The sequence below is a fragment of the Phoenix dactylifera genome, chromosome 2, assembly GCF_051530095.1.
Source record: "Phoenix dactylifera cultivar Ajwa chromosome 2, Ajwa_hap1_PhDact_Kaust_v1.1, whole genome shotgun sequence".
NCBI classification, from domain to species: domain Eukaryota; kingdom Viridiplantae; phylum Streptophyta; class Magnoliopsida; order Arecales; family Arecaceae; genus Phoenix; species Phoenix dactylifera.
This window is the reverse complement of record NC_143191.1, coordinates 13,208,202-13,223,945: the sequence shown is the minus strand read 5'-3', so window position 1 is coordinate 13,223,945 and position 15,744 is coordinate 13,208,202. Positions and strand designations below refer to the sequence as shown.

Below are 15,744 nucleotides of genomic sequence, written 5' to 3'. Positions count from 1 at the left end.
AGAAGCATAGTGTGCGAGCATGGCAAGGGCCAAGGATAGTTAATATGGAATTCAAAAAAAAAAAAATCTCATTTTCATATAAAAGAAAGAAGTTATAGTTGCAAATAGTAAATATTATATGAGATGGACTAGCCTAAACTCGAGTGTAGCCAAGTTGCGTCTGCCTTGCCATAGTTAGATTGATGCACATCTCGGGGGAAGTGGTTGTTAACAACAACTCCCCACCATTACATTTGAAAAATAAAAAGAGCGACAAAACACTAATGGAATGGGATAGCAATCATGCTTTTTTTTATCCTCTCTTAGTATAGTAGTCATACCTTAATGTGATGAGATATGATGCGCCATCCTCTCTCCCCCACCCCAAGCCAAATTTATTAATGCGACGTTTGTATTTGTTTTTGCATACTAGATGCTTATCATCTGTTTTAGTATTTATCGTAAACATCTTAGTGCTTATTTTTGCAAAGTTAGTATTTACTCTAGATAAATTAGTATTTATTTTCGAGCACTTGGTGTTTACTCCTTTTAAATTTTCTGTTTATTCTTCTTTGTTGTTGTTTACTATAAGACAACCCTCACCTGACTTAGGGTGGCCATATTTTTTTGTTTGTTTGTTTATACGATATTTTTGTTTATTTTTGTAGGCTAGATGTTTACCATTTTGGGGTTAGTATGATGTTGGACATTATAGTATGTTTAATTTTGCAGGAGGAAAAGGGAGAGGGAGAGCATGGGCAGGATGCATCCAGAGGAATGGACATGAGTGTAGGCGGCATATCCCATCGTACCAATTAATCTTTCTCTCTTTTTTTTCCTTTTTATGATAGACAAAACTTAGCTATACATGGTTGTTTGGAATGTCTCAAAATGCACGCCAATCGAATGACAGTAGAGGCGACTAGCTACACTCTTCGTTTTTTTTTTTTTTTGATATAACGGCTACTCACACAACTCTAGCATGAGTGCAACTAAGCTTAGCTACACTCTTTTGAATGTAGCCTAGTCCATTCATATTGGATACATACACATATGCATACTTATTTCCATCGATATGAGAGAGAGAGAGAGAGAGGTTATTTCCATCAGTATGAGAGAGAGAGAGAGGTTATTGAATTCTAAGCCGAAGATTAGCAAGGTTGGAATAGATGACTAGGAGAGAGGCTAGGGAGAGAGAGATGCATGTCTCGGACACAAAATGTGATCAAATATATGAGCCTCTATTGTATCTTTGATTACAACGGAAATGGAAGATAAATAACAATATAAATATTTTTTCCCTTTCCATTTTATCAAAGTGCATTTATTTTATTGGGATAGGGGCTTTGGTGATTTTTTTTTTTAAAGTTTTATTTTTTTAATAAATTTTGATAGGTGATGCATGCTCTAAGGTCTAAAAATTAATTCCTAGAGAACCAACTTAGACTTTTTCTTGAGCAATACCCAGGATTTGAAGAGTGTATGCCAAGGAGAAGCCTTTAAGGGAGATGTGCCAATCAACCGAGCCAACAATTCTTGATGAGAAGCAACGTAAATGAGATAAAAGTCAAGAAAATTAAATGAATAGCTGCAATGAGGTAATCCAAACATGACTTCCAACAAATCCCGAGATATAATATCATCATGACGAATCATCAGACCTCAAAAACTCAAGTTGATAAAGAGAAGAGGCCAACAACTAAAATTCAGCTAAACACATTAATCATGTCTAACTTTTCCAACATTTTCATCAATGTAAGCAAATCAACCCCTCCATTGCATCGACACCTAATTCGTCTCTTATAGTAGAACAAGTCCAACACTAAATATACAGCGGAACAAACTGTATCACATTGGAAATTGGCAAGTACATATAATTCCTTAACTTAATTCATTTGGATTTTGCTAGCTAAAAGGGAAGGCACGAGCATGCAACTGATCAGGTGTTCATTTTCCCATCTAAATAAAATTTCCATGTCTCTTGCTAACAAAATTCTATTTACATAAGAGTCACCCATCTCTTCATCACCTTATCACCTTGAAGAGCTAGAGCAACCCAAAAGTAAATCTAAGGAAATAGAAAATAGAAGCTTGATCAATTTCTGCTGATCACTTATTCCTAGGAGGAGAGAGCTGAAGAACTTTCCCAGAAATGGCTGAAGCTAGTGCTGCTTTGAACCCTGGATCCTTCGTCAATGAAAAAGCCATTTGCTCCACCAAACTCCGCGGAAGCTGTGGTGACTCAACCTCCTGTCGTGATCCCGGTCGTGTGAGATCAAGTGTAATGCTGTTCCGGCCCGAAGAATGGCGAGAGACCGAGCCACCGCTGCTAGAACCATCGGGTGCTGCAGGCCGGGAAGAATTGCCATGCTCGTGCTCGCCTTCATAAGTTGCCACTAGAATTGATCTATCCTCCGTACTTCTTTGCACCTGTAGGAAGAAGCCATCATCGAATTAGATAATTAAGTTCGATTCACTCCTCAAGATTTCATGGCTATGAAGATAGATTTCAGGGCGTCATATTGTTAGATTTGATCTTTGGTTACCTTCTTCTTAACAGGACAAATAGGAGCGAAGGAGCATCTGAAGTAGGCTCTTGGGCATGGGTTATCTCTGGTCACCTTCTGACCATATTTCCTCCATTGATACCCATCTTTTACAACCTAAGAATAGCACGAATGCATAGAATTCTAATTGAGTGATTTGTGAAGTTGGAAGGGAACATCTTTTTTTTTTTGTTAAGAACATTAAAAAGTTTAGGGAACTTACAAGGCTCGAATCCGATGGATCGGTTCGAACATAGAGCTTTGAAACCTTTGGCTTACAATCTTCCCTCGCTCGCTTGCAGATATCTTCGCTCGAGTTGCGTTCAATCTTGCAGTTGGTCATTTCATTAGCCACATCATTGCAGCCATTCATGTCGAGGCTATCACTCTTCCTCTTCCTTGTGGGCGAGACTGACCCTCCCTCCGAGGATGCGGTGGTGGTCATTAGATCCATTAGCCGGCTCCTTAGATTGGCATAATTTTCATACATGACGGCAAGCATCTCCTTCAATCTTTTATTCTCTTGGCACACCTGATTGATCTCCTCCTGGAGAACCCCAGCCTGAGGCCCAAGAGGCATGCACGTCAGAACTCCAAAGCGTGCTTGGGCAAGAGCAGTGATCATGATATGCATCATTAACAATATCAATATAGAGTATGAGTAAACTCACCTCTCTTTTCATCAAAAACCCCTCTTCCTCGTGCCTGGGACTTCTGGGCAACTCTTTCTACTCGATCCAACCAAGAGAGACTAATCAATATAATGAAATGACCCCGTTGGATGTCTAAATATTAACATATGTGAGACTTTGGTACTCACCGGAACTTCGTCGGGAAACTGGAGAGAGCCGACATTGAGATCAAGGCTAAGCGAGGTGCGATCGATCCATGTCGAGTCCATGATCAACGAAGGATGCTGATCACAAAGTGGGTTGAAGCTTTAGAGGGCAAATGAGAACGAGAGATGGAGGGCTTGGGTTTATAGCTATATATAAAGAACTCTTTGGATTATGATCCCGGAGGGAGGATCCTTTATTAGTGGGGAGGTTGGGTAAGAGATGGAGTTCTGCGGACCAACGAGACCATCAGATTAATTAGAAAAGTAAGGTGGGGACGTCGGCCATAACACGGTCTTTATTTGATGTGGGCGTTGAAGTCAAGCCGCCACGAGCCTCCTGAAACAGACAAGAAACCGGGAGTGCGGGGCAAGAAAAGAACGCTCTTGACTTGGCTTCATGGGGGTCACGTTTTCTACGTATTTAATTACACCTTATCTCCATCTTCTCTGGGTTTCTTTTTCATGGAATTCGTATATCATTACATTGTGCTCTTCGCTTAATAGGAATTCCCTTAGGCTCCAGACTAGCAGAAAAGCAAGAGAAAGAAACTCGTATAAACTTTGAGGCACGTTTGACTAGGTGTCCACATAAAATAATTAATATAAGCGAGAATGGTTGATACACATAATTAAACCTAGAATTGAATGACTTAACTTTGTAAGTCAAGTTAGGTTTTTATAATAACTCAGGAACTTATCCAAAAAAATTATATAAATACCTAATGCAGGGCTAAATACATATTCGTATGGTTCCTTACATACTCCTTTTATTTAAGCCCTAGCATCCTTTTCAGATTAACAGATCCAAATCAATTTAAATATTAAATCCAATAAAAATAACTACAATCAGCCTGTAGTTAATCCAAATAGGCCCGTGCTATAGTGTCCTCTATTTCACATAGGCTATAGGCCGGATCCTCTTTGATATAATTTATAATATACCTAAAGTCAACCTAGTGCATAGTTGATGTGTGACTAATCATATGCTCTAGTGGATTCTCACAATTTTAGTATGTATATCAAGTTTTCAGGTATTATGACTTCTCACCTTCATTGTTCAAACCTTTAGAAGTAGACTGTTATGTACACTATTTTTATTTTTTTCTTCTTGTTATTGGACCCTCATGGACATTTTCTTTCTTTCATTTATTTGCTACATGAGAGTGGATTCTAGCATTCCAGATGAAATTGGAAAAAAATTACGTTTCTAAAATTGAACCACCCCTCACAAATTATTATGAAAAGACAAGATAAATGCATGTTAAGAGGTTGATACTTGATAAGGCAGGCCTTGCTGATATGTCCTCCTGCCAATCGACAATAGTTTTGAGGACACCAACCTTGACTTGTCAAGTGTTGTTTAACTGCGTCGTGTTAGTTTAGTATTTGTTCTAAAATGAGTTGGAATATCGCACCTTCCAATCTTGCGTGAGCGACACTTGGCATAATCTAGAGTCCTTGATTGGGACATGAACTGTAGTTGGAACAATAATTGTCCGTCCATGGCGGACCAACTTTTCTCATACCGTGGAGGAGAATCTTAAATAAATAGCGCAGAGTCTTTTCCTCATGGGTCTTTGTCCTCCTTTCCTTGGCTGCACGCTCGATCTACACGTGATCCCTTTTAGCAAACTGGTCGGCAGGCCGGAGGAGCACGTTATCCGAAATAGGTTGACCGTACCAGCTCAAAAATAAATACTAAATAAAAATTAAAAAATAGTTAAACATTTATCTATAAATTTTTTTTGTTGTCCGACAATTTTTTCAAATAGGGCGTGAAATATTTGATTTCTACTCAAATTCAAAAAACAACCCCTACTAAACCTAGATAATTATTATAGAAGAAATAATTAAGTAGGATAAAATTAAAAATAAAATTTTAAAGCCATTAAAATTAATTACCAATCATAAGGACCTTCGGGAGCAAATAGATCCTCTCCATATCCAGGAGATGATTAAAGAGACCGCTCTAGAAAGGTCAACGGCCACTGGTGCATTAAGTCTAGGGACCCTCATTGACGCGATGGCTGGACGGTCAACCTTCTTGCGCGTGGCTTTGATTTCTTTAAATTTTCCCTGGGATCCCTTTCCCCCTGTTTCATATGGCGCACACCTTATCAAAGTCAAGCCAGTGCACATTGTTGTTAGGTCAACCGTCTTTCTTAGTAATGGTTGAGTGTATCTGTTTTGTGTAAATAAGCATATGGTTCATGTTTTCAACTAATTTGGCAGAGATGGTATAAGGTGCATGGATGGAGTGAAATAGAAGGCAACTTGCAAATAAAAATTAGCATTGACAAACCGAAAGATAATTCGGGCGTCCAAACATATATTGTTTGAAAGTCAACAGAATTTATAATATTTAGGCTCTCATTACTGTAACGGACATAGACGTATCCATGAAATTCAAACTCAGTTTTGTTTATGCCATTGCTCAGCCAGAAGGTAAATAAAGTTGTTCGACAATGTTTTGCCAACGTGTTGATGTTCATAATACCATCCCAAACATCACCATATTAGGTCAGCACTGGTACCAAACCATTGACCGGATCGCTATAGATCCCATATCAACTAGTACCGTCTATATCGAACAGATAATGTACCAATATAGTTTTCAGTTTCGAAATTGTAGATCATAGGAATATGACCTTCTTATCTATTAATGTATTATGCATGTTCTTGCTCAAATTAATGAATACACTTTTGTGATTCTATTCAGAAAATAACAATCATGCAATAGAATATGTTGAAATATTTGTAGAAGAAGAGAAAAAGAGAGAAAAATAATTTTATTTCTCTATTCCTTCATATTCGGTTCATTTCAGGAGTTATATATCCTCGTATACAGACTTCATACACAAAAAATAATCTAGGTTGATATAGGATTTCACTAACAATGGAAAATATTCTACGTGATACAGATTGTTATGTGATCCTTAAAATTACTCTAACAAGATTATGCTAACAAAGAAAACTAATATAAGTTGAAATAGAATAATGCTGATAAAAAAAATATTATGAGTGATGCAGGTTGTTACGTGATCTCTAAAATTATTCTAACACCCCCCTAAAACTCAAGATGGTACTATGCCAATTTGAGTTTGAAAACTAGATCACGAATGTACTAAAAAATTGACGTATACTAGATGAAAGCTGGAGTAGTAGCTTAAAAGTTGATATAGTAGATTAGGAGTTGACATAACCACTCAGAAACCGATATGGCAGACTAATTATTTGACTTACGTAACAGACTGACATGTCTGTCAATTTGGCCGATTGGCTTGTGTGATGATGTGGCAGCGAGAAGACACAAAGAAGATGACAGTTGCAGCGAGGACAGATCTCAAAGAGAAGGCAACCGTAGCTCGATGATGCTCATAGACGAAAGCACCATAAGAGATCTCGAACTGGATGATGAAGGAGCTGGGGACAGCTATAGTCCCCTCCTGGAGTTGAGGATACCGCGGTTACCTCGCCGGCCGGATCTCATTGATGTGACGGAGTCCAAGCATTGTCACACCCTAGATGAACCTATGGACCGACAACAACACTTCTATGATGGAGGTCTTCATGGCCACCGCCACCGACCTCTAGGGCTTCCCTTGGGCACCGCCACTAGCCGCCTCGACGGAGGAACAGGAGCACTAGAAGCAGGTGCTCAGGGAGCTTAACTCTCTCATCTCCGGTGGCATAGGCGTGTATTTGCCTAACACGGAGGAGGGCTTAAATCGAATGGCAGAGGAACTTGGATGGATCAACCGGGGAAGCCGGGGGAGGGCTCCGTGAAGTCGGCTAAGATCGGCGAAGGAAGACGCCCTGCAACAGATCAAGTGACGATCGTGAAGCGAGGAGAGCCGCCAGACGTGTTCAGGAAGCTGGAGGCAACGACGGTGGCGGTGGTGTTCGGGACGAGAAAGATGGGGTCGGATCCGGAGATGGTCCTGAAGTAGATCTGTATGGAGGGTCTGAAGACTATAGTGGTGGCCGCAACGGTGTACACCAGGTTAACCTTCTCGGGCTCGCTGTCACCGAGCTTGCTGTTGCTGCCGAGGTTTTCGGTGAAGAAGGAGGAGGTACCGGTGATTGTAGACTACGCTACTAAGGATCCATAGAGAACTCGAAGCGACAGACAGATTTGCGGGGTGGAATCAGATTGAAGAGAGGATGGGGAGTTAGGGATTCTCTATCTTCCCTCTCTAAGATGGGGAGTTTAGGAATTCCCTATCTTCCCTCTTTATTTCTCTAGTGCTTGGAGGTGAAGAGGTGGGCTTGGCTGGTGTGTGAGGTGTGTGGACTGCAAGGGAGATGTGTTCGAGGGCTGCAGCCGTCACAGCACCGCTAGGAAATGGTCCCAGCGCGAGCAGAGAGCCATCCCAACTGAGGGCATAGCCAAGAGGGGCGACTGCAGCGCCTACGCAGGCCAAGGCCAACATCTCTCCCTTATCGCAACAAAGATGAAGAAAAAGAAAATGCTAGATTTTTCTCAGATTTGAAGAAGAGGGTTTTGAAATTCGCCGAGTCCGGAGCCCCAGCTACCTCCTAAACGAGGCAGGAGAAATAGAGGATCTGCGAGCGATACGACAATCACAACAAAGGCGGAAGACATGATGGCAGCAGGTTATTTGTTCCTGCATATTCGGTGCATCTCAGAGGTTATATCTACTATAGGTAAGATAAGTTGATATAGGATCTCATTAACAATGAAAAATACTATAGGTAATGCAGGTTTTCATGTGATCCCTAAAATCATTATAATAAGATTATGTTAACAAAAGAGTCTAATATAGATTGACACAGAATCATGCTGATAAAGAAAAATATTATGTACATGATCCCTAAATATTATGAGTGATGCAAGTTGTTAAGTGATCCCAAAATCCATGCAAGGCGAGTATTATTTTTAAAAAAACTTTAGGCAATAAAACTTTAATTAAATAAAAAAATATTGCAAACTTATAGTAGGATTCCAAACTTGAAGGCATGGAAATCTACCAGCCGTGGTGATTGCACGCAGAAAATAAAATAAACTCATGAGTATTTAACACGTCAAGCTGGGATCACATCTTTGGATTATATGTTAGCAGATATACATTCGTAGATTAGGAGATTATGCACACATAGATTGGACCTTGTTCTAAATTATATAAAGGTTAGTAAAAAGGAAGTCTGGTGGCTTGTCAAAATAACTTTCTACCTAAAAAGGTTGAGATGATTCCCCCCTCACTCGCCACACGTTTTACGATAGTTACAAGCGAAGACGAAACAGAAAGAGCGCAAGGAAACAAAGGAATCGGGTGGTGGTTGTCAATGCCTGTCTACCTAAAAGATGAGAGGGTGGTCTCCACTGCCTTCAAAATTCCTTTGGCGGCCGGCCGGGAAATAAACCTAATCTCGGGGGGTCTCAGCGCTTGAACTGGTGTCCATGTTCCTTGAAGTCAAACAACGTGAAGATGGGGCAACCGCGCCGGTCAAATACTAAATTGGGTGCATGCATGATGTCGGCTGGGTTGTCGTGTAACGCTCAAAAGCTTAGGAACATTATAAACCCGGCATCAGTTGCATGGAGAAATCATGCGCAAAAGCCACGAGAAAGAGGAAAAGAATGAAAAAGATCAAAAGGGTTCGCCAAGTTTCATTGTATCAGCATTAGAAACGTGCCATTTGCAAGCATCTTGAGAAAGGAATTGGAGGATGCTTGTGATCTAGCTCTGATGCTGGTTCTTTATCATCATGCAAAAGACTCTGGGCCCTACGTATCCAATTGGATATGCATGAAGTGTTAGTTGGTTCTTTGTACCACTTTTTCATAAATAGTGGTGACCATCTTGTGTTCCTTTAATTAAACAAAACATAGTACGTAATTGGTTGAAGATATATGCAAACCTAGCAAACTACTTTAGTTGGAGAAGTCAATGTAGGGGATTGAACCAAGGGATCGCCAACAATTGATATTTGACATGTGAGGCTTAACGTTAGTTGGGACTAGAGCCCACTGATTAGAATATGGTCAGGTAGCTAAGTAGCCTTTTGGAATACAATGGACAGAGTACGTAGTTAGGCTTCCAGCATAAGAAATCCTTGACCGAGGACCGCAACCAATCGACAAAAAAAAAAAACAAAAAAAAAAGAAGAAAAATAATGAAGATCCAAACTGCTGCTCATGCCTAAACTATTGTAACAGGCTTGCATGTATGCATGGCTAGTCCCATTGCACAGTCCAAGATGATCGGTTCGGTTGTATCTTTCGCACGAAAGAATGATTGATCTTTTCTTTATATTGTTCATTGGATTACATTCTATATAGATCTCAAAGCATACCAAAAAAAAAAAAAAAAAAGAAAAGAAAAGGTGCATTCTTCTTTCGCACCAAAGACACAATCTATCGGCCAGAGTATGTACATCCAACTACAGAGAGTGGCAGGCTGTAGAGATAAAGTACTAGTAATTTATACCTTACATGTTGCTAGGAAACACCTAAAGGAGCTTAGTGCTATCATTGAAACGTGACAACAGCAAAAAAAAGAATAATTACACAAAAATTATAAAAAATGAAAAGGATTTAAGTAGCCTTCCAATCTCACGTGGAGAAGATAAGGCCGAGTGACGGTCGTCGAGCGGGTCAAGGTTGGAGACTAGTTCAAATATCGTCTCTTTATGCAGAACCCTGTCTCACCTTCTGAGGAACCTATTTTTTATTACGACCCAACAAAGGAAAATTTCTCACTAATTTTCTTCGTCTAAGATTTGAGTTATTCAAGGGATTCCGAATCCCGCTACTAGTTCAAATACCAGGCACACTAAATTAAAAAGATCTGTCAATTTTCTTCATCTAAGACTTGTACCTGTTGTAGAATTCAATTCCTCTCAAAAGATTTCTATAGAACCCGATCAAAATTGTAACCACCAAAAAGATTAAATCATGTTAAAATAGTTACAGAAGAAGAAAAAAAAGACAGAAAGAAGAGTGATTTTATTTTTCTGCTCTATCATATTTAGTATATCTCAAAAATTATATATATTTGTGTATAGTCTCAATTTAAGAAAAATAATATAAGCTGATATAGAATTACACGAATAATAAAAAATATAACGAACTGATACAAGTTTTTATATAATTTCTAAAATTATTCTAACAAAATTATATTGATAAAAAAAATAATATAGGTTGATATAGAAATATGATCATCTACAAAATCACGAATGAACAAATAGAACCTCACCTAAGCTTGAATTTTGGACTTAGGACCCAAAAATGGGTCTTGTTGCGCAACAAAATTAAACCGGATAACTTAAAAAATGAGGAGGATGGAACCTTCCAATCTCGCGTGCTGGAGACGACAAGGGTGGGGTGACGGTCGTGGAGTGGGTCAAAGTCGGAGGCTAGCTGCTCCCCCACCTTTCTTGGATCTACCGTCCGATTCGGTCCATGGAGTGACGTGTGCATGCTGAGGCCATGTGAGTGGAAGATCTAATTGCTCACGTCAGTGTTAAAAAAACAAAAAGAACAAGAAAACGATTAGCACGCTAACTCCTGTGCCAGCTTTCTTTTATTATTCCTCTTAAAAATTAAGGGTTCATTCAAAGGATTCATGTCCTAAATCACCTTGCCTAACTCGATGCACCTGGACATGAAACCTACTAACCCAACAAAACTCCACCCAACTCCGCAATTTCTGTCCAAAAACAGAATTAGGATTATTGTAAATTTTAATTGATGTTTTACAAGATTTTCTCGCAGTTTAACTTGTCAAGACAATATCTGAATGCTGTCTATCTCCATTAATTTAGATTTAGAATTTAGGAAGGGTGGATAACTTATATGAGATATATCATAGGTTGCTGCAGGGTTTGGTCCTACTGGAAGAGATCGGGACCATCGTTGGTTTGGATCGATTGTAAGGAGAGCAGGTCGTAATTGTGTGGGTTCATGCTAGATTCTGTTGTTCGAACCTTGGCAGAACTTATTAACTTTAATTTGAAATTATTAATTGTTCTCAAAAATTGATTTGCAGAATTTTTTTTGCCAACACAACCCAGATTGTTTGAGCAATATAGATAGGGCCAATCTGAGCAACATTGTAGGTTGAGCTCAGGCTGATTAGGCCCAAGTTTCATGGGCCATTCGTTGGGCATAAAGCCTACAATATCAAAACTAAGGGTGCGTTTGGGCACGTGAATTTATGCTAAAGTTGGCCAAAATTAGGCATAGAAAATATCAAATTTATATAAGCCCGGCTCAAAAGATTAGAAATGAATAGAGTTTAGACCCAAGGCCTAGCCTATGATCGGCCCTAAATTTTATGCATAGATGGTTGCACAAATTTGTTGTCATTAGATAGTTGTATTATACGGATGGGTTAGATAATAGACAATCAAATGGTGGCATGAATAAAAGGATCAAGTGTCCCATAGGAGCTATCTTCTTAAAATAGCAGTGTCTAACTTAACTACACATGCGCCTTGGCTCTTGAAGGAGATACGGCTACAGTTGGATTTAGCTGCATGTAATTGCTATTGGCAGTTGGATTTAGCTGCATGTAACCGCTATTGGCAGTTGGTACGTCTATATAGGTCCTCACATACTTTTTTCAATTAAACCTTGATGTCTTCCCCCAATAAATTTGTGCTATAGTGTCTCCTAGTCTACATAGATTATGGGCCGGATCTGCTCTGACATAATTTTGTAATAATTCAGAAGTTTACTCAAATAGCCAGCCAAAGGATATTATTTGTGTTTTTTGATTTTGTATAAATACTCAAAATTTATCTAGTAAATAATCGATATGGAACTAAACACACACCTACTCACATGCTTTGAATGGATGACGCATAGGGAGGTACGAGCATGTTAAAGCAGGGACATAAGTCTCTTGGTCTCTTGGGTCAGTGCAATAATCGTCATAGGTTTTCTGATGTGTCCATGGATAGGATCCTCGGTCGTGGAGGGAGATGCGGAGGCCAGCAACAGAGGCAGAGGAAGTTGAGAAGCCAGATCTAACTCGCGGGGGAAAAAGGAGCTGAGTTTGCTCAATATTTAAAGTTTGGCTATGAAGGCTTTTTTTTTTTTTTCCCTGAAGATGGGGAATGATACTATGTTGTTGAGATCTAGGTGGAAGAAGGAATTGGTTATAGTTTCTTCCTCTTTGTTGTTAAGATGATTAATATTTCAAAAGAAAAAAGAAAATAACAAGAAGGAATAAAGGCAACTTTGAGGAGGCAGGGATTATATTTAAAAAAGAAAAAACCAATTTGCATTTTATATCCATAGGTACATGCACTTACTCAGTTATATTAAAAGAAAAAAAATCTTAAAATGATTTTTTAAAACTACAGCAAAATCAATACAACATCTGGATTGTGAAGGATTTAAGTGCACAATGGGCAGAATGCCAGCCATGAACCAAGTATCACCAAGTTCAGCTGGGCCATGTATCAGGCTTCAACAAGTTTAATCGAACCAGCTTGTGACTCAAAGTTCTGTCAGCTTGATTCCTGGCCAATTTTTGACCGGACCAATTAGAGAAGTTGCTGAAAGATGAACCTGCGACTAATGGACAATAACTAGGGTGCAACTTGGATTGTGCTCAACTTTGAATCTACCTGTACAATCCGCTCATTGGATAAGCTTAGGTTATGGTTCTACAAATTTCATGTGGTCTTGGGATCAAAAATTCCAACCCGACCTATAGATGAGTGAGGTTAGGGTTGGCATCCAACATAACCTGCACCTGAATTGACTTGATCTAACCTGAGCAGCCTGGACCTCAAACCAAATAAAGCATCCCAAGCCTTTTTCCTTATTTCAAATTTCTTATTCAACCAAGCAAATTAACATGCTCGACCTAACTCAACCTGACTAACTAGACACAAACAGGGGCTTTTTAAGAGGGAATTGGATTGGGTTGGGTTAGAGAAATCCTATTCTGAATATGTGCCGGGTTCGATTAGGGTTTGCTTCCGTAAGCTAGACCATGCTCCTAACTGGGCTGGACATGGGATATGACTCAAAAATGGACCATATCCAAACAAATCCAGCTCGAGCCGACAAACTTGAGCAGACTTAGTCTAGTTTGATGAATCTTGGATGGAAACTTAGTACTGGCTGCCCTAGCAGTAGGGTTCCAAACATTCACCTTTCGAAGCTTTCTAGGTTAATGTTCCATACTAGTACCAAAATCAATTCCATGTTGATTACAGATTTGTACACGATCGTTAAAGGCAAATAGCTTCACAGAAATATTTGCGCCACATTATCAATTTTTTTTTTTTTTTTTTTTTTTTTTGGGGGGGGGGGGGGGGGGTATCAAGTTTCATTGAGATTTCGATTGTCGGTATTTGTTCAATAAAATCTTGTTTCCAGCTATGTGCCATTGCTTCCCCTGATCGTCTCTTGACATTCAGCATCAATAATCAAAATAGTATTTTACATGGACGAGAGTGCACAATGTAACTGACCGAAATGATGCCCTTGATCATCTATTTGAGATGGTTGAGCCCAAACAACTGAGTTACATCCCTAAGTCTGACTTCTGAGAGCACAATAATGGACTGATTTCTGGCACATATTTTATTATTGAACAAAACCATCAGGCTAAAGACTTTGGCACCGCATAGCCAATAAATTAGCCATGGTGCCGTAATCCGGTAGGAGCGGTAGAGAGTGTGGTGGAAGGCGAGGTTTGGTGAAACCTTTGCTAAAACAAACTTCAGAGAGATGTTAATAAATTTGGTTGGAAGGACTCGTATTAATCCTTTTTAGTTAGATTTTGACCAAGTCCCGGCGTGCCATTTGCCGAGAGTAGTTGGAAAATTGCCTCCTTTCCGCCGATCTCTTCGCTTCACGAGGGATCTAGTGTTAATAATAACCAGAAAAGGATCGTTAATTAAAGGCCCACCTGCTCTCTTCTTAAGTAAGGCTGCAAATGGGTCGGGTTGACCCGAGACCCGACCCGGCCTGACCCGTGTAGATCCGACCCGACCCCGAATTTTAGGACCCGCGGATCCAGATCGGGTCCTAAAATTGGATCCGAATCATTTTCTGGGTCGGATCTGGGTTTACCGAATGGACCCGATCCGACCCGAATGGACCCAAAGAGAGAAACAGAGAGAGGGAAAAAAGCAAAAGAAAGTTTTTCTTTTCTTTTTTTTTGTGTGGGTCGTGGCACTATTGGTCCGTCAGGATCCTCTCTCGGTCTATTACACTGTTGATACCTCTGGTGTCTCGGTAGCTAGCTTTTCTTTTTTTTTTTTCCCTTCGATTTTTTGGTTTCTGTTTTTTTTTAACTTTTACAAGGAGGAAGTGAGGGAACACCGAACTGAATATGGGTCATGTGCCAGTTTTCTGCAATGGAATTGGATTTTGGAAGAAGGTCTGGGATTTTTTTTGTCCTCGTGAGAGGGGAGCTGGGAGACGCCAAGTTCCGTCCAATCAGTCATATGGACAAAAAATAGTGCGGTATGAAATTTGGCTTGTAGACCGACTTAGTTAGTAAGTCGGGGCCATCTGTTCTGACTGGAGATCAATTGCAAGTCATTCATGGGTCACCCAGCACCTCATAATTATGATATGATCAAATTAGATTTACCCAAATTTTTTCCCAAAAATATAAAAAAATTGGACCCGATTTGGATCCGAACCCGACCCGACTCGGACCCGGACCCGATCCGGATCCAACTCGGACCCGACCCGACCCGATCCGATTTTCAACCGGGTCGGGTCTGGGTCCAAAATTAGGACCCGAACAAAAAATCGGATCGGATCGGGGTCACCTAGGATCCGATCCGACCCGACCCATTTGCACCCCTATTCTTAAGTAACAGAATTGTTTACATAAATACCCTCCTAAATATCAAATTTTGTATGAATACCCTTCCAAAATTGATATTTGCATTATACCTTTTTAAAATACTTGTCTTGCTATTTTATCCTTTTTTTATTCTTATTTTTGCATATATACCCATGGCATCTAATGCCGTTAAAAAATTAACGGTTTTAAATTAAGAGTATCTGTACAATAATAGAGTTTTATGAGAGTATACGTGCAAATATCAATTTTATAAGTGTATTCATGCAAAATTTGATATTTAGAAGGATATCCATTTAAAAAACTATAATTAATATCTGTGGTGTAAAATTGCCAACTCCTCTTTTCCTTAAACTCTCTCTCTTTGACACATTCAGCTTGGCTTCCCCGGTGCCGCCCGCAACCTTAAGCATGGGCTCCGGCATTTCTTCGAGCATCAACTGCTTCTCTCTTTGCATCATTTCCTCTTGTATTTTCCAATTTGTTTGGATGAAGAATAAACTGAACCATTCTTCCATAAATGCTATTTTTATAATTACTGCTGGCGTAGTCATTATAGCCCTGGATTCAGTATAAG

General features: G+C 39.7%; 1 protein-coding gene across 1 annotated transcript; it reads right to left on the bottom strand.

Moving 5' to 3' along the window:
• Positions 1-1,785: 1,785 nt before the first annotated feature.
• On the bottom strand, positions 1,786-3,553 carry LOC103716221 (WRKY transcription factor WRKY28-like). Its single transcript, XM_008804131.6, has 5 exons — positions 3,346-3,553; positions 3,197-3,253; positions 2,749-3,087; positions 2,526-2,642; positions 1,786-2,409 (listed from the first exon to the last, which is right to left on the bottom strand). Exons 1-5 carry the CDS (start codon positions 3,424-3,426, stop codon positions 2,089-2,091), a joined length of 915 nt encoding a protein of 304 aa, XP_008802353.1. The 5' UTR covers positions 3,427-3,553; the 3' UTR covers positions 1,786-2,088.
• Between the last annotated feature and the right edge of the window lie 12,191 nt (positions 3,554-15,744).

Coding starts and splice junctions, on each gene's coding strand:
- LOC103716221 (XM_008804131.6), bottom strand. CDS start 3,426: ATGGACTCGACATGGATCGATCGCACCTCGCTTAGCCTTGATCTCAAT. Junction 3,254..3,345: donor AGTTTCCCGACGAAGTTCCG/GTGAGTACCAAA, acceptor TGGATCGAGTAG/AAAGAGTTGCCCAGAAGTCC. Junction 3,088..3,196: donor GGTTTTTGATGAAAAGAGAG/GTGAGTTTACTC, acceptor CTTGGGCCTCAG/GCTGGGGTTCTCCAGGAGGA.